Genomic DNA, 27,350 nt, shown 5'->3' on the forward strand with positions numbered 1-27,350 from the left:
CAAATATACCCTTGTGACTTATGACTGGTTTTGTTTGTAACTGCAGGAGCTGATGTGTCAGAATGAGGATTTATTGTCAATTAAACACACAAGAGATTGGTTTTAGAGATACTGGTTTAGATGTGAGGTCCAGAGTGTTTTTCCAGCCCTGTTCCTTGTTTCTGAAGGGTGGGAAAGGCAGTAGTGATGATTCTCTCAGTAGTCCAGACTGTCAGCTGTAGTCTTCTGAGGTTTGATTTGATATGTGAGCCAAATCAGACAATAAGAGAAGTGCAGAGGACAGAAGCAGCTCCTGCGGCAGAATCGATCTGAAATGAGTAGAGTGTGCTGATGATGTGAAATCTGATGGGATCGGCTGTTAAGACACAAATATCACACCAGATATGAAGACCACATGTTTCAGATTTATGTTTGTAATAGTATTGGGTAGTAATGGGTTAACCTGAATGCTACAACATTCCCTGACCTGTCTTATAAACTTCCAAGATTTTCAGGAGGACAAAACACTCTTCAAGTTCTGTCTTTAGTGTTTGGCAATTCAATAACAAGATATGACAGAATTAAAATTCATAAAGAGATCTTATAGGATTCATAATGAATGTTTCAATCAATAATATTTCAAATGTAAATATCATGGCTACTTCATTAAGACGTAGTATTTTTCCTCTAAAGATGGCTCAGTATCACAGACTCTCAGACGCCAGTGCTGACAGCAGTATCTCAGATCCCAGCATGAACGTTTCTCCTGGTGTGATCAGTGAGTATAAACTTCACTCTCAATTTGAACAACATCAGTTTAATGTTAGCAGCATAAAGCATCAAATCTCCCATAGAAACCACAGTCTGATGGCAATGATAGACCAGAGTGGACCAGAGTCAGAGGACTGAAAATGCCTCTCTTTTTTCATGTTTTCTTTATTAAGTTGAAAATTGGAATATATTTCAACAAATTTCTGATAACTTACAGGTCTGACAATACTTGTATGTTTCTGCCTCATTAGACACACAGTTCAGTGTGGTGGCTACACATTTATGTTGTGACACAGAATCTTTTTGTTGTTGTTTATTGTAATGCCATAGAAACCAATGTGGATATTCCAGAAAATGAAAAAGTGCCTCAGGACAAACTGAAGTGGAAGGTCAATCATTTAGATCAGATTCAATCTGGATACATATAGTAATAGCATTTTGTGTCGATTGCATTTAATATATTACACATTCAAGAAAATATTTGCAATTATTATTTTTTTATTTTTTTATTTTTTTTTATTTATTTATTTACTTTTTGCATGTTTGGACTGAGTTTTCATTGCATTCACACAGTTCTGATCAGCAGGTGTTTTGAGCGCTTCAAAATAATAATAATAATAATAATAATAATAATAATTTTGCAAAGCAATTGGTGCAGTTGATTCAAAGTTTGGAAAACGTCTCTGACACTGCGTCCTAGAATGCATATGGGGAACGCCTTCGGTGTCTGAAGTGAAAATGGCATCACACCAAACCTATTGGCCGGCGACAGCCTATGACGTCATACTAGCACGCCCAGACAGTATAAAAAAGGATGCCTAGGAAACAGGACATCCGCTATTCGTCTGAAGTGACTGTAGCAGGCAACCCGGAAGCATGGCAGGGAGACGCATTGTCTCATTCCCTGTTCTCAGGGAACCATGGTTACATGCGTAACCTGAGACGCTCCCTTTCGAAAGGGAACTCACACTGTGTTCTAGAACACATATGGGGAACGAAATACCCACGCCGCCATGCTGAGGGGAGTGCATGCCAAACATGGCTGAGAAAAACCAAGCACTCAACCCCTGGGTCACAGGCTGTCAGTGACATAACTCACTTCGGCCATTGCCTGAGCTAAAAGCCTTAAAGAGGCCTCACAGTGTGAAGGCCTACCAAAGCCACTGAAGGCTTGTGACTAACACTTCCAAAGAAGGAGTCCTTTTAAGGGAGAATGGCCAGAGCGCCATCTGGACTCCAGCCGATCACTAGAATCTCACCAGGGAGGCCGAACCGGCCCAAGTAAAGGACGGTCAGACCTACAACCTGTCTGATTAAACAGAATCTCTAGAAACTACCACCAAGGAAGAAACCTTGTGCGAAGAACTGCAAAAGGGCAGTATCAACTCACCAGGCCAGAGATCCCAGGCATCCCTGGGAGTAGAGCTCAGCAAATAGCCAGAATCCCTGAAGGAGGGGAGCAGACTACTCAACCTAGGATCTACAGAGTGAAGGAAGGCACTCTGGAGGCTGGGTAATCTCACTAGGCCAGTCTTGGGAAGATTAACAGAGACTGGAGTAAGAAGGGAGACAGGATGTCCTCCTAACATAAACTGGACTAAACGGCCAGAGAGTAACAACAGCCTAATCAACCAACCATACAGGGCAGCCTGCGAAGGCCTTAAAGCCTCCAATCGGTCTTCGGGAGCCAATTCTATCGACCCAGGTGTAAGGGGAGAACAATCTCAACTGGAACGAGTAGGAATCAAGCATAGCATATAAAAAGCTGCAAAAGTATCCAAAGTAGGTGAGGATTCCCCTATGAACCAAGGGAAACCGAACAGCTCAGAAAATACAGTAACAGAAAGAGAGACCTACAAAGAGCCTCTTTAGAGCCAACACTTAAATGTGAGAAAAGAATTGTAGGCTTGGGATACTCGTTTGTATAGCAACCACGGGCCATGTGCTCAGCATATCGCTAGCAACCCTACAATGAGGGGAGCACAACATAATGCTACCAGAATGGCGAGGTGTCCTAACCAGAAGGGCCTACTACTCGCAGGAAACCGGCCGCGGGCCTGAGTTGCCGATGCTAGAGTTCTAGGGCAGTAGATTTATCGAACCCATGAGGAAAAAAATTTATTCAACCAGAGCACTGTAGGTGTAAAGCATACCTGTGATGTAGAGCTTGAAATAAAGCTTTAACTCTCTGAGGTCCGAAAACGCGCCGGTGCGTTTTCAGGTTTTTTTTCACATTGCAGCAAAACAGACTTAAAATACTCCGTCATTTCTTGTCATAGAGACAGAAGTAATATATCAATTGAAACTATAGAATGTCTTCTTTTTATTTGTGTACACTCAGAGTAAAAACACAATGTTGTGCTTTTTGTAAAATAAAGAAAACTAACATGATGCGTGATCTCTCGTCTCCCTCTGAACGAACTCCAATCTGATAGTTCTCTGAAAATGAACTGTACGGAGGGAGCGCTATTCAGAGGCAAATTCTGAGGCAATACTTGTATGCATTGTCTCAATCGTGTATTTATTGTCTTGAAAAGTGTTTATTTGGATGTTAAAGCCATGGATAGCGATCTCTAGAAGACATGCCGTTAGTTCCTGGTTCCTTTTCTTCTTTATATGAATTTGTGGCCTAAAGGTGTACAGAGCGCCCTCCGGCTGCAAGTATGAATTGAAAACACCATTCCTGAAATGTCCTCTTCTTCTTTAGAATAATTTGTGGACTAAAGGTGTACAGAGCGCCCTCCGGCTGCAAGTATGAATTGAAAACACCAGCGCTCATAGTAATGACAATGAATATTAAATAAATATAACTCCTCTGTATAGAAAATTGACATAAACATATGAGAATCCAATATTTCTCCAAATGTGCATGCTTTTAAACTAAAAACTTATATTCAGACTCTTTGCATTACGGAAATACATTATATTTTAAAGTATATAATATAAAACCATTATTTTATATTGTAATAATATTTTTCTGTATGTTTCATATACACCATGATGAGCTTGAGACATCACAGAAGGTTTTTTTCACAGCCTACCTGACTGAAAGGCCTCATTATTATGCAGCTTATTAGAGCTTCTTTATGCGATTCTTTTGTCTTCTCAGGTGTAAATGACCCATTATTCATGATGATTCACGCCTCCACGCATACTGTGTTTCTTGGCAAAAAGTGTCTTACAAAAACTAAATCAATATATTGTTATAAATGAAAGAGTAGTCAGCATAATTTTTACATAATTTTGAAGCAAAAACTCTACTCTACAACCTCCAATACCCTAAAGTATTGTAGACACAGATTTAATATACTTTTATTGGCCTTATTTCAGTGACTTAAGTTTTTTGTTTTTTCAATAACCACGCATAAACGTTATTCCTTCAAAAACACAAACATGTACATACATGTTCCTCACATATTATGGTAGCCTAGTTTGTGCTGAATACAGTGTAATGACACTTGTGTCATTAATATGTTTATGAACAACTGAAAAAAGCACAAATGTCAGGTCATGTCAAAACCTCTCCAGGCCCCAAATCAGCCTCAGACTCCAGAGGGTTAAAAAAGGGTTCAAAGGATTCAAGACTCAAAGGAGCTTGCTCAACATAGAAGGCGATAGTACAACAAAAGGAGGCCGTCATTAAAAAGTCAAAGGACCATTAAGGGATACCAAGCTCAGGGAGCGGAGGTAAAAGCGCAGTAAAAGCGCACTCTCAAAAGTGAGAGCAAGCCTGCAATGCATATGAACCAACAGGAAAGCTAATAGCAAAAGCTCTCTGCTTTGTCACTGAGCCAATGCCAAACACCTTTGAAACAAAGAAACAAAGATAAGGGGCCCCTAACCAGAAGCAACCCTGATGAGCGGGGAGGCAGAAATGATCGATTAGCAGGAGAGGCCAACCACTTTTACGGCAGCCAACACTGCTGAACTAGCCAGAACAAGAGAAACGTCTGCCTTGGTCGGGACAGAGGCGGCCCCAACGGCGGGCCGACCTCTGCTCATGACATCACTGAGGCTCAATGAAGGCTAAAACCCGAGCAGAAAAAAACAGAACTCGGGCTGGGAGGCTGGTAGAAAAAACAAACCCCAAGGTAGCCAAAGGGCCAGCACAACAGGGAAAATAGCCCGAAGCTCAACGAGCGGCGGCCCCCACATAATAAAGAGGGCCAACAAACTCAGATATGTCAAGGTGGCCTGAGAGAAGGGCGACGCTACAACAATACCCAGCTGGACTGACGTAACAGCCACTACCCAATAGTTATGAGTGACCGCATCACTACACCTAAGGAAGGGGACTTCCATTAAGTTCCGGGGCCCTTAATTTTTGCACAAAAATAAAAATAAAAAGCCCTGCCAGCCTAAGGCAGTAAGCCTTGGTCACGGAAACCTAAAAGAAACTCCCATAGCGGGGCAGTGACCAGCTACACTCACCAAAAAAACAACCAGAGAAGAGGCCAAATGTAAATTGGGCCTGCCATACCCCAGTGGTCTAAAAAATATCCGTCAAACGAAGCACTAAGCCGAGCCCTCAGAAAGCGTTACAAATTGTGTACCAACTCATCATCGGGCCAGGCTTCAGAGCGTGTGCAGGGAAGAGGGAAGTGTACAGGGGGACAGGAGAAAAAGAAGGAGAGGGAGATGGAAAACCCTCAAGAGAGAGGACACACACAGCAGTGCACAGTGCGCCGCATTGTATTACTTCTCTCAGATCCTGCTTTTTCTTCCTGGACTCGCGCCTCTTCTGAGACTTGCTCCTCTGAGGAGGAGGGGCTCGAGTGGCGACACTGGACCTCTGGCCCTGCCTATGATCCTCAGACCATGACGGGCCAGGTCTCCCTGGCAGCCTGGGTGCAGATTCGGACCGGCGTGGAATACAGGATTTAAAAGCTGCTGAGCGTGCCCTCGCCTCCCTAAACTTCCCGACCACCGTCTCGACGTAAGTCCTGAAAGTTCAATAGGCGAGACCAGCGCATCAAGGAGAAAACCCCACGACTTGAGTCTCCTCTCAGCCTCAGCACGAGCAGGACTCGAGCCACCAGGAGCAGATGCCTGTCCCTCTTTCCTCGAGAAGATAGACAGGCGAGAGCGGAGCATCAATGAATGCAAACAGCTCCCTCGAGAACTGAACGCTCGTGCTCTTCGCCCAGACAGTGAACGCACAAGTCGTGTGTGTCATCAGGTGTCAGATATCTCGGACATGGATCGGCACAACGCTTGAAACATTTATCAGACATGATGCAAAAAGGTTCTTACCTTACAACAATCACAACAGACAAAACAGTCACTGAAGAAGAAAAGAGGATGTCCTGTTTCCTAGGCGCCCTTTTTATACTGTCTGGGCACGCTAGTATAACGTCATAGGCTGTCGCCGGCCAATAGGATTGGTGTGATGCCATTTTCACTTCAGACACCTCTCAAGCGAGGGCGTTTCCCATATGCGTTTTAGGACGCAGTGCGAGTTCCCTTTCGAAAGGGAATCTTTGGTTCTCTTATCACTAGTGATGGAAATTTTTCTAAAACTTGATTATAGAGTTGCTAAAAAAACATGGATACACCATGAAGAAAGAACTTGGACGAGGAGCTTCAGGAATAGCGTTTCTGGTGGAAGACACAGACGGAGACCTTTATGTGGTCAAACAGATGAATTCCAGAGATGTAAGCATTACTGAATCTTACTGAAGTATTGAGCACAAAAGTGACATCTTTTTCTCTCCAATAAGAGTGTCGCTTAAATGGAAGGTTTTTTCTTCTTCCTTTTAGGCGGAGGAGCTGGATACTGTCAAAAAGGAAGTCGAGATCCTGAAAACTCTGAACTTTGGATATATTGTCACTTATGTGAATTCATTTGAAGGTTTTTTTCTTTTTACACTAAAGTTCCTTTGTTCTAAATAGTGACTGAAGAAGGATAACACAATTAACTTCATTACACAATTAACATCAGTATAGCTTTTGGAAAATGAAGCTATTCTAATACATTCAGAGTTAAATTATTCTCTGACTGGATGTAATTTTTTTTAGATAAAGAAGCGGGACACATTTATAATGTGATGGAGTATTGTGAAGGAGGTGACCTTTCAAAAATCATGAAAACACAGAAAGAAAAATGTTTTTTTGAAGAAAAACAGGTGAGTTTCTTATGCAGACATATACATTATTCTCTATCCTTTAAACAACCCTCACATAAACTTTACAACATTTTAGATTGAAAAAACATGATTTAGTATGATATGACCCAAAAAATACAATCTTTGTGGGGACATTATACAACACGCATTAGGTTTACATGTCTTATGGGGACATTTAGATGTAATGTTTTTTATACTGTGCAAACTGTGTATTCTCTCCCATTATACTAACCCTCCCCTTAAACCTACCCATCACACAAATCTATCTGTTCTCAAAAAATATAATTATGCATTATTTATAGGCTTGTTTCCTCATGGAGACCAAAACAAATGTCCCCACAAGGTCAAAACTGATTGGTACTTGTGGAGACATTTGATCCCCATAATGTAGGGAAAACCAGGACCACACAAACACAATCACTAACTCACACACTGGGATTTCTCCATGTGTGTAGATCCTCGACTGGCTGGTTCAGATTTGTCTGGCTCTGAAGTATCTCCATGAGAAGAAAATTATTCATAGAGATATTAAGCCTCAGGTACGCACTGATAAAGCTCAATAAATCATATCACAAAGTCAAATCTGTAAGACTCATGAGATTTCTGTTGTCATTGTAGAACATCTTTCTGACTGAAGATGGTTACGTCAATCTAGGAGATTTTGGATGCTCAACAGCTTTGGAAAGGTAAACGAAAAGCAGTTATGAGAGCAAAATGAAAAATTCTTGGCCAAAAGCAAAAGTCCTAGACTGTTTGAGTTTACATTGTTTTTCCTTTGCAGAGCTGATGATTATGCTAGTTCAGTTGTGGGTGCAAGGCTCTACGTCAGCCCAGAAGTTTATCAGAAGAAATATAATTCCAAGAGGTATGCTTTTGGATAACTGAATGTATATAAAATATTGATATGTTCAGCATTATAAAATCGTAATCAAAATGAGAAGGTCTTTCCAAGAAAGGTTGATTATTTTAGTTGTCTAAAAATGTAACAGTTATGTACAGTACACTTAAATGAAAAAAATAATTATGGAATCATATTTTTTAAGTAGATATCACTTAACATTTTCTTCAGTGTACACATACTTCTTTATTTTTTATTGTCATGCATTGTCTGTTTTAGTGACATATGGTCATTGGGATGGTTGCTCCATGATCTCTGCATGCTTGATGTGTGGGTGAGTATCTATTTATTTTTTCAAAAAAGCACCATATTAATTTAATGTTTTAGTCCGATGATGATGAAATGTCAAAAGGGTCAAATAATAAAAGACTGATTAAATAACTCAAATCAGGAAATCCAAACAATATAAACTAGTTTGCACACATACAGGACCCTGAACAGATCAAACTGAGGAACTAAATACACAGAGATCATGAACAGGACTAACAGGTGTGATGAAAATTGTGTTCAGATTGTGGTGGGAACTTAGAACAAAAGAGACATGTGATGAAGAGATACAAAGTCTGTGAAAATGACACTAAACACGTAACTGTGACAGTTTTTCGAGAAGTGCAGCCCGCAATGATGATGAGGTGGTTCTGGAGGTGGATGAAGGACTGGTGAAGGAGGAAGGGCTGGTGGAAGGGAAGTGTGGTGAATGGTGGATGAGACCAGGGAGGCAAGAATGGGAAGTGGCCAGGTGCTTCAACAGAGCACAGCCAATGCAAGCCCAAGAGTCTTGGCTGACAACCAGGGGACGACAGATTCATTGAATAACTAGGCACAGACAAAGAAATAGGACCAGGATACAAATAGCCACCGAAAAATGTCCAAGGTAGTAAAATGTGGAAGGCTCTTGAGTGGCGCAGACAGGGTGATGGTTGACGAAGGTCCGTAGGGACAAGCCTGGTGGAGCTGAGGGAGGGTGCACACATACAGGACCCTGAACACTTGCTTGGGCGAGCTGGCAACCCGAGGACCCAAGGCTAGCATCAGTTGAGATGATGGGTTGAAGGGAATCAGCGAACATGAGGCCGAAGGACTGGCTGAATCTGGATGAGGAGGAAGGATAGGGAGGCCGGTCAGGATTAGCAACAACAACACAGTCTCAATACAGGGTGATGAAACAGGCTTTATTCTGGGCAGGACCAGCAGTGATGATAGCACAGGAGAGGGGCAGGCTGGGGAGCATTACCTTAGTTTCCCAATCAAACAACCAGTGCTCATTGTCTAGATGCACAAAACTCCCACAGGAACAGATAGTGTCGGATCACATACTTCTTCAGACTCACTGGGATTACTCTGGGGAGATGGCCAGCCCTGTTCTCCTCACAGGCTCTGGAACATTCATCACAGCAGATGAAAGCTCCCTGTCTGCGGTGGGCTCTGGTGTCACTTCCACACCTGGATAGGCTCTAGGCAAGGCTGCATGGTGGGGTTTGTGTCGTAGGATGGCCTGTTTCCATGTTCCCATCCTCATATCCATCTGAAGAACAAAATACACAGATAACAAACTTTAGGACTAGTGCGACAATTGAATCTTTGTCTATGACAACAGATTGTGGTGAGAACAAAAGAGACAAGTGACTGAAGAGATACAAAAAACTTTTGTTCATCTTCAGAACACAAGTTAAGGTAATTTTGATGAAATCTGAGAGGTTTATTCTTGTTCATAGGCAGTAATTTAACTAATACTTTTAAGGTCCAGACCTTGAAAGTTTTGGTTAAATTGCTATGGACGGATTTCATGAGAATATCTTAATTTGTGTTGTGAAGATGAAAGAAGGTCTTTGATTATCTGGTTCAGGTGTGTTTAATTGGGGTTGGAGCTGTGCTGAGCTCTGCTGGACAGTGGCCCTACATGAGCAGGATTGCAGATCAGGCGTAGGCAACATCGCTCCTTTTTTTTTTCATTATAAACTGCTTGTTAGTCATATGCAGCATTTTTGTTTTCCTTTTTTTTTCCTTCAATCCCTAATTGACACTAAGGCAGATTCTTATTTTATTGTCTTTCCTCCACAGGCCGATAACATGCAGCGCCACATACTTCATGCTGTCAGTATGGCAGGAAACCCCCCTCCCATCTCAGAGAGATACTCAGAGGAACTTCGGGAATTAATCAGTCAAATGCTCAGTCATGATCGTAAAGACAGACCTTCAGCTGAAGAGATTCTAGCTAAACCGTTCCTGACAGATACAGTAGACAGAAACAGCAGAACTCCAGAGACACTGCTACAGAGATTTATAAAGTCTATCACCAGCTTTGATGAGGCCTTCAACAAGCACTATAAAGACTTTGAGGTTTTAGTTAGTGAGTGGGGAAGAATAACAGATTCGATGGAGTCTGCACATTACAGCGCCACAGCGGGGAGTCTGTCAGGTTCGGTGATCGGAGCAGCTGGAGGAATCACTGCATTAGCTGGTTTAATTTTGGCACCGTTCACTCTTGGGGCGTCTCTGATTGTTACTGGTGTTGGTGTTGGAATAGGAGTTGCAGGTGGAGTAACAGGTGCTGCATCCACCATTACTAACACTGTACAGCAAAAATCATTCAGAGAGAGTCTTGAACAAATTCAGCAGAAGTATGAATCTGTAAGCGAACCAATTCTCACACCACTGAATACACTGAGAAAGGTTCTGAGAAAAATCACAAAGTTCAGTGTTTTTTTCAGCAGCTCAGCTTTTGACAATGTGCAAATGTCATGCAATTTAGACAGAAGGAATGTTTTGTGTGCCGCACAACTCATGAATTTGGGTCTGTTGGCAAATGTTAGCAGAATTGCTACTCAGACTGCAAGAGTAGGGCGAGTTGTAGCAGAAGCAGTCTCAGGAGTGTTAAGTGGACTGTTAGTCTTACTTGATGTCGCCTTCATAGTGATGGATTCTGTAGACATTCACCAGATGAGACAGGGAAACGTAGATGATCCAGAAAAGGTCCAATCCAGTGTGCTTAAATCCATTGCAGAGATGAGGAGAACACATAATGAGCTTTTCAATGTCCAGAGGGATATACAAACAACAAGAGAGGAACTAAAAGGCTATATAGAATGGGCCAGGGTGACAGAGAAATAGACAATGATTTAAAAAGTTTAAACATACATGCATGATTCCAGTCATAGAATCAGGCAACATTATACATGAACATGAGTGAAGGGAAAAAATTTGTTTTTGTAGAAATCAATCTAAATATTTAATATGTTGCTCTGAAACAACCAGAATTCATGTGTATATAGTGCTTTTCACAATACCGATTGTTTCACTAAAATTATGCAACAAAGTTTGTTTTAGTTGAACAGCTTTAGAAGAAAATAGTGTCAACTAAATTAATAAAATCCATTATTAATTTAGTTAATTTCATCAGTACAGCAGCTCTGGAGAAAGGTGATGTCATTGTCCAGCGCATTTCAAATCTCATACAATAGTGTCAATGCAGGCGGATCAGTAATATTGTTGAAGATTAAGTGTCCCAGACCAAGCAAGCCAGAGGAGACAGCAGCAATGAGCTCAAACAGCTGACAGAATGGACACACACACAAAACCTATATATCACTGATATATACATACACTGTATACATCCATTATACACAAGTGTTTTCTATTAAATATGAGGTGTAGGGTTTGATTATGAAATAATCAGTCTGGTTAGTAATAAGTAAAGATGTAATGCTGTTTGTGGAGTTGTTCAATCCTCCTCTGCTGAGATCTTGAGAGATTTAATGTATTTTATCTTCAGATGATTTCATCTAATGCTGTGGCTGAAGAAAGTTATAGTTTCTGTGTTTCTCTTTTTTCTGTTCTTGTTTCTCTTTCCTTCAGTGATTCTGCTTGTTAACAGCAGGTGTTCATAACTAATGCTCAATCATCACTTAATTAATCACTTAATTTCTGTATCTTATTAACTGCAACTCTGCTTCAGGTGGTGTTATTTAACAATCTGTAGTGAGGACATAACAAAAGGACCAGTACTTTTAACACTGAGGGTTTTGCTGGGTGGCTCTTTAATGGTCTTTCTTGACCACACCTATGATTGGTCATGGTCTTGGATGTCCGTGTCTGCAGATTCAGCGTTGCTTGTTGGTTGATTCTTGTAAGGTGGTTTACAAAGTTTAAATCAAATCAAAAATATTATATAAGCCATAAGTAATTTGTAGTGACCTCTGACTCACTAACTCCTGTCATTTTATGGAATAAATTTCAATAAATTGTGGAGCTGAAATTTGTATGATTATTAAAACACTGCGTCACATGGGTTTGGAATGATGTGAGAGTCAAAAGTTTGACCATGTTCTAGTGTAAGTCTATCATTTTCACAGATAAGTGAAAAGTCTGGAATGATTCACAACATACAAACATTTACTCTCGCCTGATGTCTGATATGCTGAAAACTGATGATAATGCTTCGTTGTGTTTGCTCCTCACACAGAAAGGCAGGGCTAAAGCTCCAAGCACATTCTTCTAGAAGCTTCTGATTGGTTAATTCATCATAGCGATAGAAAGAGATCAGCAAGATGTACTGAGAATAAACAGAAAACTTAATGTCACTATTACAGTGTCACTTAACCCTCATGCACTGTTCGATTTCTGGTTACAGCCTGTATGGTTTGGGTCAAATTGATTATATAAAAATCACACTATGAAAAAAAAAAAAACATTCAGTCAAGTACAAATAACTAACTTTTAATATCAATACATTTAAAACAATATAAATAATAGATTTCTGAATTTATGATGTATAAAAATGTTTTCTTTTATTTTTAAGACCCTCCACGCATCTGTGGGACATTTGCTATTATGCATTTATAACAACAACATCTTAGTCTAAACCCAAAGCAATAAAGTTTTTATGTGTTTTAGGGACTGAATTCAAATCAAATATTAACATTACCAAACTACTTATGAATTACTAGTTCCTAAATATGTTGAAAACTATGGAAATATATGGTTCAGATCACTCAAACCATATATGGAGATCAAAGCGTCCTTATATGGTCACCGGTGGAGTCTGGATATCATCTAGTGGAAAGGTTTGGTACTGCGCACAAAAAAACCTTACTGAAAGTTCTTTTTTGAGATATCAACCTAAATTCTTTTATTTTTAGCACTGAATTTCTTTAAGTTTTAGAGCTGAATGTGTTTTGTTAAATATATATTTTATATAATATATATTTTTTTTAATATTTACAATTGTAATCAATTTAAACTTTTATAACTTTTTTTATTTTAATTTTACAACTTTTTTTTTTTTTACACCTGCAATAATCTGTGACGTTTTGCCTTTAAAAAATATACTAAACCTTTTTTTCTTTTTTTTTTGCTCAAAAATACTCAAAAAATGGGACAGACAGTTAACAGGTAAAACAACTTTTTTTTTTATTTTCAGAAACTTTAAGTAATATAGAGCTCACTACTACACTTCAGTACTAGAGTTGAGGAGTTCTGACATACAACATGAGAGTGTTTAACATTTCTGTGCACATCTCACAACACATCAGCGTGTTGAAACTTTGCATGCATGTTCATGACCCTAAATGAAAAAAACGTCACAAACTAAAAAAAATATCATGGGTTTAATTTTATTTCAGACCTACTGAAAAAAGAAATGATGCCAAAACTGCCAGCATTGGGCCACAATTACACCAATAAAAACGGTACACTTAACCAGTTGATGTTTGAGTGTCCAGCAGATGGCGCCAAATCTCCAAATTGATGACGAGATTTTAGTCATAAAGGCACATCCAGAATATCAGGCGTCTCCTCTATAGGATCACGTGATGCTGTGCTGATGACGTCACTGCAGCTGAGAGGATTAAATGACGATGAACCGAAAGTGAAAGTGAACCAATTTGAACAGCAGCTCGACTCCTGTGAGATTATATTCCACACAGCGCTGTGTTTTTATGAATCATTTCGAGAAAATACTGAGATAGTTTTCGTTTATCTGTTTTCTAGAAACCGTCTTTATGAGCTTTTGTGTTCAGATTACAGTGGAGATGAAGACCGGAGATGCACCTTCTGAAACTCAGTTTACACGCTTTAAATAATAAACACTAATGCATTTGTTTGAGTTTGTATCAATCCAATCCAGCTTTACACTGAGCTGATGAATATATTCATGTAGGCTACTTATGATTTTTAGTGACATTTTAAGCTAGTTTCTGCTGTTGCTTTTCTCTTGAATTATAAAAGCCTAAAATGCCATTATATTACTATATTTTGCTATTTTGTTTTTAGTTTTTGAACGCAGAAAAAATGTAATGTCTTTAGTTTTGTTACTTTTAGTAATTTGTGTTATTTATTTTAGTTTATTGTTAAAAAACAAGAAAACATAATTTCCTGTGTTAAAATCAAAATCTGAAATATTTCATGGAATACTTCAATAAATAAACAAGATTCATTATATAAAACTATTTTATTTTGATTGTTTTAAATAAAGTAGTATTATATTTCATATTTTCTGATTTTCATAATATGAATTTCATTATTTTACCATTAAGTGACATATCAACCATTTGGTAGAGACTGATATTTTAAAAATCATGGGATGTGTTGAAAAAAAAAAATACATTGAGTGTGGTAACTAGTGACATAATGAGATAAAAAAAAAAGCCAAAAAAAAAATGAAATGCCTTTTTTTCTTGGTGGAGCAGTTAAAGTTTAAGATTAAACTTTTTTGAACGTTGTATTCATCAAATAATCTTGAAAAAAACTGTATCAGTGTTTACACAAAAACATTAAGACACTATGAAGAGAGAGAGAGAGCATTCCCAAAGTCAGTACATTCTTTTGTGTTTATTCTGCTTAGACAGTGTGATTACAACATGGTGATTGATTAGATAATTACATAAAGATAAAGAGAAATAAAGATAATTACATTTTCAACAAGCAGGATCCAATGCAAAGCTCCAGACTGTGAGAAATTGTAGTCTGCCTCAACCCAGACTCCGCTCCAAGGTATATTTTAGAATGAGCTCATCCCCAAAATGGATTAATTATCATAGAGAAGAAGAAAGTCAACTGGTATATTGTTGAAACTACATTTACATGAAGAGTGGTAAACTGTAACAGGATAAAAGGTTTGAGATTTGGATGTTCTGGGTTCATTCCAGTAAATCTGCTACATTATGTGATATTAAAGAATCATTGTTCAATATCCTGATAACAAATTCATCATTGTTAATGATTTCAAGAGTAACATTAACCCTTTCAATAATAAACTATGTGCAATCAAGTTTTGATTCAGTAATAACATCCAAATTCAATATAATGACACTCTAATAATGATCTCACAATTCAAACTGCATTTCTCAATAATATAAGGCACTATGACAGTATACTAGTGTTGCTGTCATTGGTTTCTTATTAAGATGATATTTTATAAAACATTTATTGTGATATTTAAGAACCCTTTTGCCCACCGTATGTTTGTTCAGTGTGTTTTGTTGTGATGTATTTAGTGAATGTCTTTCTGCAGACAGATGAAGGTGGTTTAATGTGTCTTCAGTTTCTCAGATCTTTATAGTCAGCATTTAAACACAAGATGTCTATGTAGGGAGTGACGAACATCACTAGACTTTGAAATAGAACCATTGAGTCCTGTGAAATAAATGAAAGTATCAAAATACTTTGTGGCATGATTGTTTAATTTCCAAAGCATCAATACATACAATAAAAACAAAAAAACATTATTGAATGACGTTTCAAATATGTGCTTTTGTTACTGGGTGGTGTTTTTCAGGAAGTAAAATAATGCAGTCTTTATGTCCATGTTAGACTTCAGCAGATTCTATGGCTTTTAATGAGGTTTGGCTCAATCTTTGTAAGTTTTCTGATCATCTGTCTTCAGCTAAGTAAATATAAGAACAAAAGTATGAAACCAAAGTATGCAGTAAAGTTTCTTGCATCAATGCGTCACACGTGATTCGCCCCTGTTCCCTTATTGGACCTTCATGCCTTCACTCACAGTCCATCTCTGAGCTCTTTCTCAATGCTGACGCTCAGTCTTTTTGCCACTCAGTGGGTGTAACCACAATCAGTCCGGCCGGCGGTGACGTCACTCACATACCCTCTATATAAAAGCTGCTCAGTGCGGCTGATTGTTCATCCAAATCCAGCAGCTCCAGCACTTTCATTCTGTTCTCTCTATCATTCATCTGCTTAAGGTATGAAATAGCTCTGTTTAATACATATGCATGCATACAAAAAAATGCTTGAATATGATTCTGTTTAAATGCAGTTTGACAGTAATCCATTTTGATGGTTAGTAGGTTTAGTAGGTAATATATTTAGTCAAAACAACTCTTAAGTATCTCATTATAAGGTATCTCATCACAAGAAAGTATTTTGAGAAAGTATCTCATTATCTCATTATTTAAAAAAAGTATCTCATTATTATTACAAAGTATTACAATAAATGATACTTATGTCATTATTATTAGAAAGTATCTCATTATCACAATGAAGTATCATTACGAGAAAGTATCTCATTATTGTCTGCTGGAATGTTAAAAAAATGTTCAGTGTTAAATAAATATTTTTAAAATGTAGTATGTGTTACAACAGAGACACGGAGGCAGAGGTATAAACAATCCAGGTAAGTTTTATTCACATAAAGCAGAGCACAGGGTGATGGTAAGCAGATAATGGGTTCTTGAGAGATGAAGGGAATATAATACTGTCCTGATTTTGTCTTGCAGATGCGGATGAAGAGATGAGATGGAAGGAGCTGGCGGAGACACTCACACACACAGGCAGGTAGGCACACAAGGAGAACAGGAGACGAAGGAGATGGAGGAGACGACTGGAGCAGGTAAGTATGGCGTTTGGAGTCCTTAAGGTAAGCATACATATGTTGTAGTGCAAACAAGACCGGACAGTGAGTGTGTGTGAGTGTGGTGTCTTTGTAGTGGTGGTGATTGCAGTGCTGATGAGTCACAGGTGGCAGTGATCAGTAAGCTGGTGATTGAGTGCGTGGGTAAGGGAGTGAGGTGGAACCTGACGTGTCTGTGACAGTACCCCCCCTCCCACGGCCCGCTCCTGAGGGCCGCGGACCCCGACGTCGTGGTGGTCTTCCTCTAGGGCGTGGGGCAGGTCTGTCTGGGTGGTTGGCGTGGAAGGTCTGTAACAGGATAGGATCAAGGATATCTTTCTTGGGAACCCATGAGCGTTCTTCGGGGCCATAGCCTTCCCAGTCGACGAGATATTCAAGCTGACCACCACGGCGCCGGGAATCCAGGATTTCGTGAACCACGTAAGCTGTGCCGTCCTCCAGGATGAGTGGAAGGGGGGGCTCGGCAGCTGCCACGTCAGGTTCTGTGGAGGGAACAACAGAAGGGTGGTGAGGCTTAAGCAGTGATACGTGGAAAGTTGGATGGATTCTACTGTACTGTGCTGGGAGTTGGAGACGGTAGGTGACGGGGTTGATCTGCCGGACGATGGTGAACGGGCCAATGAAGCGGGGACTCAGCTTCTTGCAGGGCAGACGCATCCTGATGTCCCTGGTGGACAGCCAGACCTTCTGCCCCGGTTGGTAGACAGGAGCTTCGGAGCGCCGAAGGTCGGCTGTCATCTTGCGTCTGCGCAGGGCTCTCTGCAGTTGGTGATGAGCTGAGTCCCAAACCCTCTCGCTCTCCTGGAACCAGTAGTCGACTGCGGGGACGTTGGAAGGTTCCCCATCCCAGGGGAACAGTGGGGGTTGGTAGCCGAGTACGCACTGGAAGGGTGTCAGTCCAGTTGTGGCTTGGCGGAGGGAGTTCTGTGCGTACTCGGCCCAACCCAGGTACTGGTTCCAGGAGTTCTGGTGGCCGTGACAGAAGGTACGCAGGAAGTGGCCTATCTCCTGGATCTTGCGTTCCGTCTGCCCGTTCGACTGAGGATGGTATCCAGATGACAGGCTGACGGTCACACCCAGGAGGGAGAAGAAGGCTTTCCAGACGTGGGAGACGAACTGGGGTCCTCTGTCGGAGACTATATCTTCAGGTATTCCATAATGACGAAAAACATGATTAAACATCAACTCAGCAGTGGCCATGGCGGTAGGTAGACCCTCCAGGGGTATCAGGCGGCAGGACTTTGAGAAGCGGTCTACCACCACCAGGATGCACGTGTGACCGTCAGACTCAGGGAGATCGGTGACGAAGTCCACTCCCAGGTGTGACCAGGGTCTCTCAGGAACGGATGGGGTTCACAAAGATGGACTCTGGCAGGGTAGTTTCAGGAACTTCAGGCTTTTCCTCAGGGGAATGGAGGCGAGAAAGGGCGTCAGCTTTTGTGTTCTTTGAACCAGGACGGTAAGAGATGGAGAAATTGAACCTTGAGAAAAACATGGCCCAGCGAGCTTGGCGAGGGTTGAGTCTTTTGGCAGCCTTCAGATATTCAAGGTTTTTATGATCAGTGAGAACTTGGAATGGATGAGTAGCCCCCTCCAACCAATGCCTCCACTCCTCGAGGGCAAGCTTGACGGCCAGGAGTTCGCGGTCACCGATGTCGTAATTGACCTCCGCCGGGTTGAGCTTGCGGGAGAAGAAGGCGCATGGATGGAGTCTACTTGGTGTCCCCTGCTGCTGCGATAGGACCGCTCCCACTCCGGTGGTGGAGGCGTCCACTTCCACGATGAATGGGAGATCTGGGTTAGGGTGGACGAGGAGGGGAGCGGTGGTGAAGGTTCTTTTGAGGGTCTCGAAGGCGTTGGTGGCTTGTTGGGACCAGGACAGAGACTTGGGCTGATTACGGAGTAAGTTGGTGAGTGGACTGACGATGGTACTGTAGTTCTTGATAAAACGGCGGTAGAAGTTGGAGAAACCTAGGAAGCGTTGGAGTTCTTTGATTTTGGATGGAGTGGGCCAGGACTGGATGGCGGAGACCTTCCCCTCGTCCATCCGGATGCCACTGTGATCTATCATGTATCCCAGGAATTGGACAGAGGGCTGGTGAAAGGAGCACTTTTCAGCTTTGAGGAAGAGATGGAATTGCCGTAAGCGTTGGAGGACCTCCGCAACGTGGTGGCGATGTTCGGCCAAGCTCCAGGAGTAGATGAGGATGTCGTCAATATACACCAGAACGAACTTGTGGAGAAACTCCCGGAGCACCTCGTGTATGAAATCCTGGAATACGGAGGGGGCGTTGACCAGGCCATACGGCATGACGAGATACTCGTAGTGTCCGGTGGGCGTGACAAAGGCGGTCTTCCACTCGTCCCCCTCGCGTATCCGGATGAGGTTGTACGTGCTGCGGAGGTCCAGCTTAGTGAACACAGTGGCACCACGGAGATGTTCCAGGGCCGCTGGGACGAGGGGAAGTGGGTAGCGGAACTTGACAGTGATTTTGTTGAGGGCACGGTCATCAATGCAGGGCCTCAAGCCTCCGTCCTTCTTCGCCACAAAAAAGAAGCTTGAAGCAGCAGGGGAAGTAGACGGGCGGATGTAACCTTGGTTGAGGGCCTCTTTGATGTATTCCTCCATGGCCTTCTCCTCCGGTATTGACAGGGGGTAAATACGTCCCCTGGGCACTGGTTCACCCGGTAGCAGATCGATGGCACAGTCCCATGGCCGGTGTGGAGGAAGCTTGGAGGCGCGTTGCGGGCAGAAAACGTCACTGAAGAGGGCGTAGTCCGGGGGAACATCCACGGAGCGCTTCTCTACAGGGCTTTCGATAGAGGTGGCGTTGATGGAGAGAGACTTGGAGAGTGGAGACTTCGGAACAGGAAGCGCCGGGAAGCAATCTGGAAAGCAGTGGTCGCCCCACTTCAGGACTTCGCCCGTGCGCCAGGAGATGGTGGGATTGTGTTGTTCAAGCCACGGGCGCCCTAGAACCACGTCAGCGGTGGACTCCTCCAGAACCAGCAGATGTATCTTCTCTGAATGCAGGATGCCAACACAGAGTTGAAGTGGTCCCACACAATGACGGATGTTTCTACGGCTCAGGGGTTTGCCCGTGATGGAGTGGATTTGATAGTTAATTGGAGATGGGGAGACTTTGAGCTTGAGTTGTCGACAGAGGGCGCCTGAGATGAAATTTCCTGCTGACCCTGAGTCGAGGAGCGCCACCACTGGAACAGAGGTATTTGCAGCAGTAAGGATTACAATAGTAGTGAGTGGTTTCATTTTCTGAATGGAGGGAAAAATAGCACTCACCACGGGCCGAGGAGGACGGGTTGGGCATGTGGAGATGACATGCCCCGGAGATCCACAATATAAGCATAAGTTCAGGGTCAGCCTTCTTTGTCTTTCACTTGAGGTGAGACGTGAATGGTCAATTTGCATTGGTTCGGTGGCTGGTTCTGGGGAGCTGACGGGTTCGGACCGGCGGAGGAGGTTGGTGGTAGATGACTGGCCCTGGTGCTCGAGGAGACACGACTGCATACGAGAACCCACGCGGATGGCGAGTTGGATGAAGCGTTCGAGTCCCATTGAGTCCTCGTATGCAGCGAGATGCAGCCGCACGTTGGGTTCCAATCCCTGACGGAAAGTGGTGATGAGGGCTTGTTCATTCCATCCGCTGGTGGCGGCTAGCGTTCGGAACTGCAAGGCATATTCATTAACAGAGAGATTTCTTTGCTTTAGATTATAGAGTTTCTCACCAGTGGAAGAATCCGTCAGAGGTCTCCCGAAGACCTCACGGAAGTGAGAGACGAACGCCGAATATGACTGGACAACAGGGCCTTTCTGGGTCCACGGGGAATCTGCCCATTGCAGGGCCTTACCTTGCAGTTGCGAAATGATGAACGCTATTTTAGCCGTGTCGGTGGTGTAGAGGTGCGGCTGCATCTCCAGGACCAGTTCGCATTGGAGAAGGAATCCGCTGCATTCCTCCGCCGATCCTGAGTAGGGCGCCGGTTTGGCCATGGGACTGGCGGTGAATGATGATGAAGGAGCGGTGATGGAGGGTGCGGAAGTTGCAGCGTTGGAGGGTGATGATGACGATGGTTGTGGTGTGAGTGCTCGGCGCAGTGCGTCCACGAGCTCTTGAAACGGGTCGTTGGTGCTCATGCTGTGAAGTTGTTATGGTCCGGTCTTCTGTTACAACAGAGACACGGAGGCAGAGGTATAAACAATCCAGGTAAGTTTATTTACATTAAGCAGAGCACAGGGTGATGGTAAGCAGATAATGGGTTCTTGAGAGATGAAGGGAATATAATACTGTCCTGATTTTGTCTTGCAGATGCGGATGAAGAGATGAGATGGAAGGAGCTGGCAGAGACACTCACACACACAGGCAGGTAGGCACACAAGGAGAACAGGAGACGAAGGAGATGGAGGAGACGACTGGAGCAGGTAAGTATGGCGTTTGGAGTCCTTAAGGTAAGCATACATATGTTGTAGTGCAAACGAGACCGGACAGTGAGTGTGTGTGAGTGTGGTGTCTTTGTAGTGGTGGTGATTGCAGTGCTGATGAGTCACAGGTGGCGGTGATCAGTAAGCTGGTGATTGAGTGCGTGGGTAAGGGAGTGAGGTGGAACCTGATGTGTCTGTGACAGTATGTAATTGATTTTTTATTTGAAAAGCAAGACAAAATAATAAAAAGCACATTCTGACTATTTAATTTATAAAAATTTTTTGATGAAAAAATTGGCAAAATAAATCGGAAAAAAATACGGAAAAATCATGTTCGGTATTCGGCCAAGTGTTTCGTTATATTTGATTTCAGCCAAGAAAGCACAGAAAACAGTGCATCTCTACTCATTATGATTTTTATACAAGCACATGACATGGCTTAAGGTTGAGCTCTGAGTATGAATAACTTCTATAATTTATAATAAATACATCAGTAACTGTTACGTGTTCAGATTATTGCCCCCTCCCTTTTTTTCGCTTGCTTGTTTGCTTCCTTGAATATTTGTTACAGAGCATGTCTTATCTGAACTGAAAACTTCATCAGCCCGGAGATCAAGAAAAGGAAAGAATGTCACGTGACTTACATCTTACAAACACGCAGGATTGACTCTGTCTAGACACATTAGGGAAGGAGCGGGAGCAACCTTATGTAAGTTTTGTTTAATAGTTAGTGAAGCTTTAGTTATGGCGTGAACGCCGAAGATTTCTTTATTTTCTGGTTTTGTTTTTAGTTAGTTTAGAGGGAATTAGTTATTGAATGTTTTGTTTTGTTCTTTTCGTTTGTTTAGCGCCGCTCATTTTCTTTTTCTCCGTGGCTTGTTTCAATTTATTATAATTTCTTTGCTTTGTATATAGCTGTAAATAGGGATTTTTGGTTGGTGTTTTCATTTGTGTAAACTTATATTCTGTTGTAAATAAAGCGAACCACTTTTTGTTACATTGTTTGTCCTTGTGTCACTCACCCACAGTACTTCCCAGAGACCAAGTTTATAGGTTGTTTTAAATATTTATTATGTGCGTCTCCCCCATACCTCTACGCCACCAGGGGACGTAACAGTAACTATAAATCTGATTTCGCTTGAATTATGCGTACAACCCTGTGAGCCATTCTGGAAAGTTAATTTACTTCATTACTGTTTACTCCTAAAAACAAAAACATAATGTAAACTATATTGAAAAATGTCTAAAATTATAGTAACATTGTTGCAAATTGGAAACCATATATTAAATACATGTAAAATAAAACAGTAAAAATAATATTTAGTTTGACTTGATGTTGACAATCAAATCATTTAAAAAAATGCTCAATTTAATTAAAAAAATTACCTGTACTTTAACTATTTTTCACAGTTTCATAGTAACTGTTTCTCTAAATGTGCAGAAGAGCTTGAATCTTTCTATCATGAATGTTGTTCAGCATCATGAATGAATGAAGAATAAACACCAACCTCTTTGTTCTTCAGTATCTTCAGTGTGTTTCATTCTGCAGGGTTCTGGATCACTCATGTTCTCACTGTCCTCTTTAATAAACTCAGTCTTTGCAGATTTCAGCTCTTCCTGATGCTCTGATGGGAATATTCCAGCATTTATTGACGAACTGCAGTGGGAGGAGCTTCACTGATGATGTGATTGCAGTGGGAGGAGCTTCACATTGGTGTGTTCATTTAATTTAGACAGAGATGTAACAAATCATACTTACAGATTGTGATTCAGATGAGCAAGAAGCTGGTCCACATAAACTGGGTACTGACCCATCCTTAAATAACAACCGGCTTGAAAATCACTTGTTGAATGCATTTAGGTTGAAGAAGCAGACGTCAGTATAATGGCGGGAACCCAGCACAAGATTGGGGTTTCAAGTTTTCTCTGGCGTCTGCGCCAGTGGGCGGGCAATATTCTAATGTTTCATTTTGACCTCATAATGAAACGGCTTGGGATTCATTTTAAAAATTACTCATTTAATTGACCCTGAGTGGACTCTTACTTTTGAGAGACAATAACTTTATATACGGTGGACTTTCGGATTTAAAACTTTGCAAGATGTTTTCATTCACTTAGAGCTGTTAAACCCATCATTTAACAAAAATCCATCATAGGAGCAATTTAATATAATTTCTTAATGCATTAAGCCACATTAAACATTTTCCTTAAGAGTTTTCTAAATGCTTAACGCAAAAGTCTAATTAAATGTGTTTCATTCATATTATGGGTTCATCTGCTTGTCTATACATTGTATGCTTTATTAATATTAACAAAGTTTCACATTAAGCATTTTTCTCCCATAGATAACCATTATAAAGAAACTGCATAGTGTGCAGTGTAACGTGTTGCATTCCTCTAGTGAGTGTCAGTGAGTTTGGTCTTTTTATAGCCTATATGAATTATGTTTTTTAAACAGTGAATTTAATGATTTTCAATGGCAATGCATTTTCAGAACTGCTTGTTTGTTATGTGGGCTATATAGTGTTGTGATTGTATATCAATTTAGTGTATCTTATACTTAGTTTGATCTTTTATTATTGTATTAGTATACCATGTTAAGTGTTTTCTTTTTAAAATGTTTTTATAGGAAACTTTGCATATTAAGCTCATATTCTTACTGTATCTGCTTACCTGGATATAGTTGTAAGTATAGTAGTAAGTGGATATAATGTAAGCTAAGAAATCTAAACAGCCAAGATGTAATTCCTCAGCATTCCTCAAATGTAATGTATGATCTAATCTATCAGCATCGGGTGGGAAAAGCATTATAATCTCTATCGCATTATGTCACGATCCAGCCGTCTAGGGCTCGGTCGGACCGGAGACAAAAGTAAAGAAAAACCTTAAAAAGCCTCAAGCGGGCAACGGTTCCTGGTCTCCTGTCCCAGCTCACAATAACCACAAATTTCTCAAAATCACAGTTCTTTTTATTATGATTATTTTGTATGAAACGATAACATTTTCAGGGTTTCATCGGAAGGGGTTACAGGCCAAAACAACAAACAAAAGGAGGGCTAACTAAGGGTTTAGAAAATACTAACTTACCTGACCAAAGAAAACAACAAATAAAATACAAAGAATTTACCCTGGCTCCCTAACTAAACGTAAACAGGAGAAAACTAGATTGCACAAAGTAAAAGTGGCACTCCCCGACCCAAACGTAACCAAATAATGAATAACAAAACTACGCTTTTTCAGAATGGATTAAACAAAGGAAAAACAGCAGAAGGTCTCAACTCTTAAGTGATAAATTAAGTAAGTGATCTCCGTCACACAACAATTTTAGGAGATAATGCTTACGTAACTGACAATAACAACGCTGGTCACACAGCAGCACAATAACTCTTTTAGTTGTCTGGGGCAGGGAACAGGATATAAAACACGCGTGGAGCTTCACGACGCGGCAATACGGCTCACTCCACCGTCCTTGTTTGCTGCCTTTAAGCGCTCCCGCTCTTCCACCTGACTCGCAACACCTGGTCCCAATCAAGCGGCGCTACCAGAGAGCGAGAGAGAGAGAGGGGAGAGAGAGAAAGAGAGAAAGACAAAGCAACAGCGTGCACAGTTACAAGATCACATTCTACATTACAATAGGCTAATGTATACACTTATACAGACGTAACACCCCCACCCTTAGTTACAAAAACTAATTTGTAACAACTTTAGTTAAGATACAACAACAGTTTAGTCATCACCAGCATACGCCCTGGATAACGCATCGGCTACCATATTTTCTGCACCCTTTTTGTACCGTATGTCTACGTTAAATTCTTGCAAGGTCAGCGCCCACCTCATTAATCGCTGATTGGAGTTTGACATGCGAGACAGAAAGATAAGGGGATTATGATCGGTGTACACCATTACTCGATCACCAGAGTTTAGGTAGACTTCAAAGTGTTGAAGAGCTAATAGTAGTGCCAATGCTTCTTTTTCGATGGTACTATATTTCTGCTGACATCTGGTGAACTTCTTCGAGAAGTAACTGACGGGATGTTCAATACCAGCATCATCAGTTTGCAGCAGGACCGCACCGGCACCACGAGCACTTGCGTCAACCTGTACACTGAATGGCAAATCAAAGTTTGGGGCAGACAGGATTGGAGCGTTACACAGCAGATCTTTTGCAGAACAAAAAGCGGATTCACATTCATCACTCCATGTAAATTTTCGTTCCGTTCTTAAAAGATCAGTAAGCGGGGCGACCACCATGGCAAAGTTCTTACAGAACCCTCTGTAATATCCGGCCATTCCCAAAAAACGTTGTAATTCACGTTTATTGGTAGGCGCAGGAAATTCGACAATGGCTTCGATTTTTGCATTTATCGGCTTAACTTGCCCCCGCCCAACCAGTTTTCCAAGGTAAGTAACAACAGCCTTGGCGAATTCACATTTACTTAGGTTCAGCGTTAAAGACGCGTCAGCCAAACGTTGAAGGACAAGCTCAAGGGTATGTAAGTGGTCCTCCCACGACATGGAGTACACCACCACGTCATCAAGATACACTTCACAATTCTGTACTCCAGACAATACTGTTCGCATCAATCTTTGGAATGTGGCAGGTGCGTTGCGCATCCCGAAGGCCATTACTGAATATTGCATAAACGCATCAGGTGTCACAAAGGCAGAGATCTCAGATGCGCGCGGTGTCAACGGCACCTGCCAATATCCTTTCAGAAGATCTAATTTGGTAACATAACGTGAAGAACCCACTCGGTCAACGCAATCTTCTATCCTAGGAAGCGGAAAGGAGTCAGGTTTAGTCAAACTATTTACCTTGCGAAAATCAGTACAGAATCGGAGTGAGCCGTCAGACTTGGGCACAAGTATACAGGGCGAACTCCATGGGCTTTGACTGTCTACAGCAAAACCGTTACGCACCAGATATTCAACTTCATCTTTCATAACTTGGCGTTTGTATGGGTTAACTCGATAAGCGTGCTGTTTAACGGGCGTGCTTTGACCTACATCGATGTCGTGTACCAGCACATTAGTTTGTGAGGGAACATCGTTGAATAATGCTGGGTATTTTCTGATCAGAGCAGTGATATCATTGCGTTGCTCCTCAGACAAGTATGAGAGATGAGATGACAGGGTGGACAGAATGGCAGAATTTAAAAGCCTTCCGCAAGATATTTGAACATCTTTGTCGATCATATCATCTTCAGACACATCACTAGAGGGCAGATTGTCAGAAGTTACAAGAGACACATCTTTGATCACAGAATTTCTGTTTTTCTGTTACACTCATCTCTGGCAAAGTATGCTTTGAGCATATTCACATGGCAAACTCCCTGGGACTCGGGATGTGAGGTGCTTGATAACTGATGTTCAACTCGTAGTTCTTTAACAAGCTGTTCGAACAGATGCGATGTGAAATTTGTACCCCGATCCGTTTGAATCGTTTTTGGCAGACCGAACCTGGAACAGAACTTTACTAGTTCTTTAACGATCACCTTCGTCGTGATAGAACGCAAGGGCACGGCTTCTGGGTAGCGTGTAGCTGCACACATTATAGTGAAAATATATTGATGACCCGATTTTGCCTTAGGCAAGGGACCTACACAATCGAGTATGAGTCTTTCAAAAGGCTCTCCCATCACTGGAATGGGTTGCAGTGGCGCTTGGGGAATCACCTGATTAGGTTTACCAGCAAGTTGGCAGATGTGACAAGATCGAATAAATGCAGACACGGAGGACTTCATGTTGGGCCAGAAAAAGTGTCTAGCAATACGGTCATAAGTTTTCGTAACACCAAGATGTCCCGAACAAATATGCTCGTGGGCCAGCTTCATTATTTGGGTTCTATAACCGGAGGGAAGAACGATCTGATAAACCCCATCAAGTTCAGAATCTAACGGTTTCCACCAGCGCATCAGCACACCCTCGTCCCAAAATAACCTACCGTCGATTTTAAAACCTGTGCCTTGTCAACTGCAGCATTAATACACTTATTCAATGTTACGTCAAGTTTTTGCGCAATTATTAATTGTTCTCGGCCTACTTTCAAGGAAGTTTCATTTTCAGCGTCATTTGAGTGTGGTTTCGGCTGAACAAGCAATTTACATTCGGTGTTCTCCGGCGACGACACTAGGAATGAACTAGAAAGATCAACTACATCTCTGAATTTCTTTTCTTGCGCGCGCGTCACAGCGCATGACGGGAAAACAGAGGATAGATTTACAAGGGGGTCATTTTGGTCGTCAGCAGCAGGCTCTGCTGAGACAATCG

The 27,350-nt window shown here is 41.6% G+C and overlaps 1 protein-coding gene across 1 annotated transcript; it reads left to right on the forward strand.

Moving 5' to 3' along the window:
* The first annotated feature begins 684 nt into the window (after positions 1-684).
* LOC125263745 (calcium/calmodulin-dependent protein kinase type 1-like) lies at positions 685-10,884 on the forward strand. The gene is made up of 9 exons (XM_048182944.1): positions 685-757; positions 6,281-6,405; positions 6,511-6,601; positions 6,769-6,875; positions 7,331-7,414; positions 7,494-7,561; positions 7,657-7,740; positions 7,993-8,047; positions 9,835-10,884. The coding sequence occupies exons 1-9, from the start codon at positions 733-735 to the stop codon at positions 10,882-10,884; spliced, it is 1,689 nt and encodes a 562-aa protein (XP_048038901.1). The 5' UTR covers positions 685-732.
* Positions 10,885-27,350: the final 16,466 nt, after the last annotated feature.

Source organism: Megalobrama amblycephala, linkage group LG1 (assembly GCF_018812025.1).
Source record: "Megalobrama amblycephala isolate DHTTF-2021 linkage group LG1, ASM1881202v1, whole genome shotgun sequence".
Lineage (NCBI taxonomy): Eukaryota > Metazoa > Chordata > Actinopteri > Cypriniformes > Xenocyprididae > Megalobrama > Megalobrama amblycephala.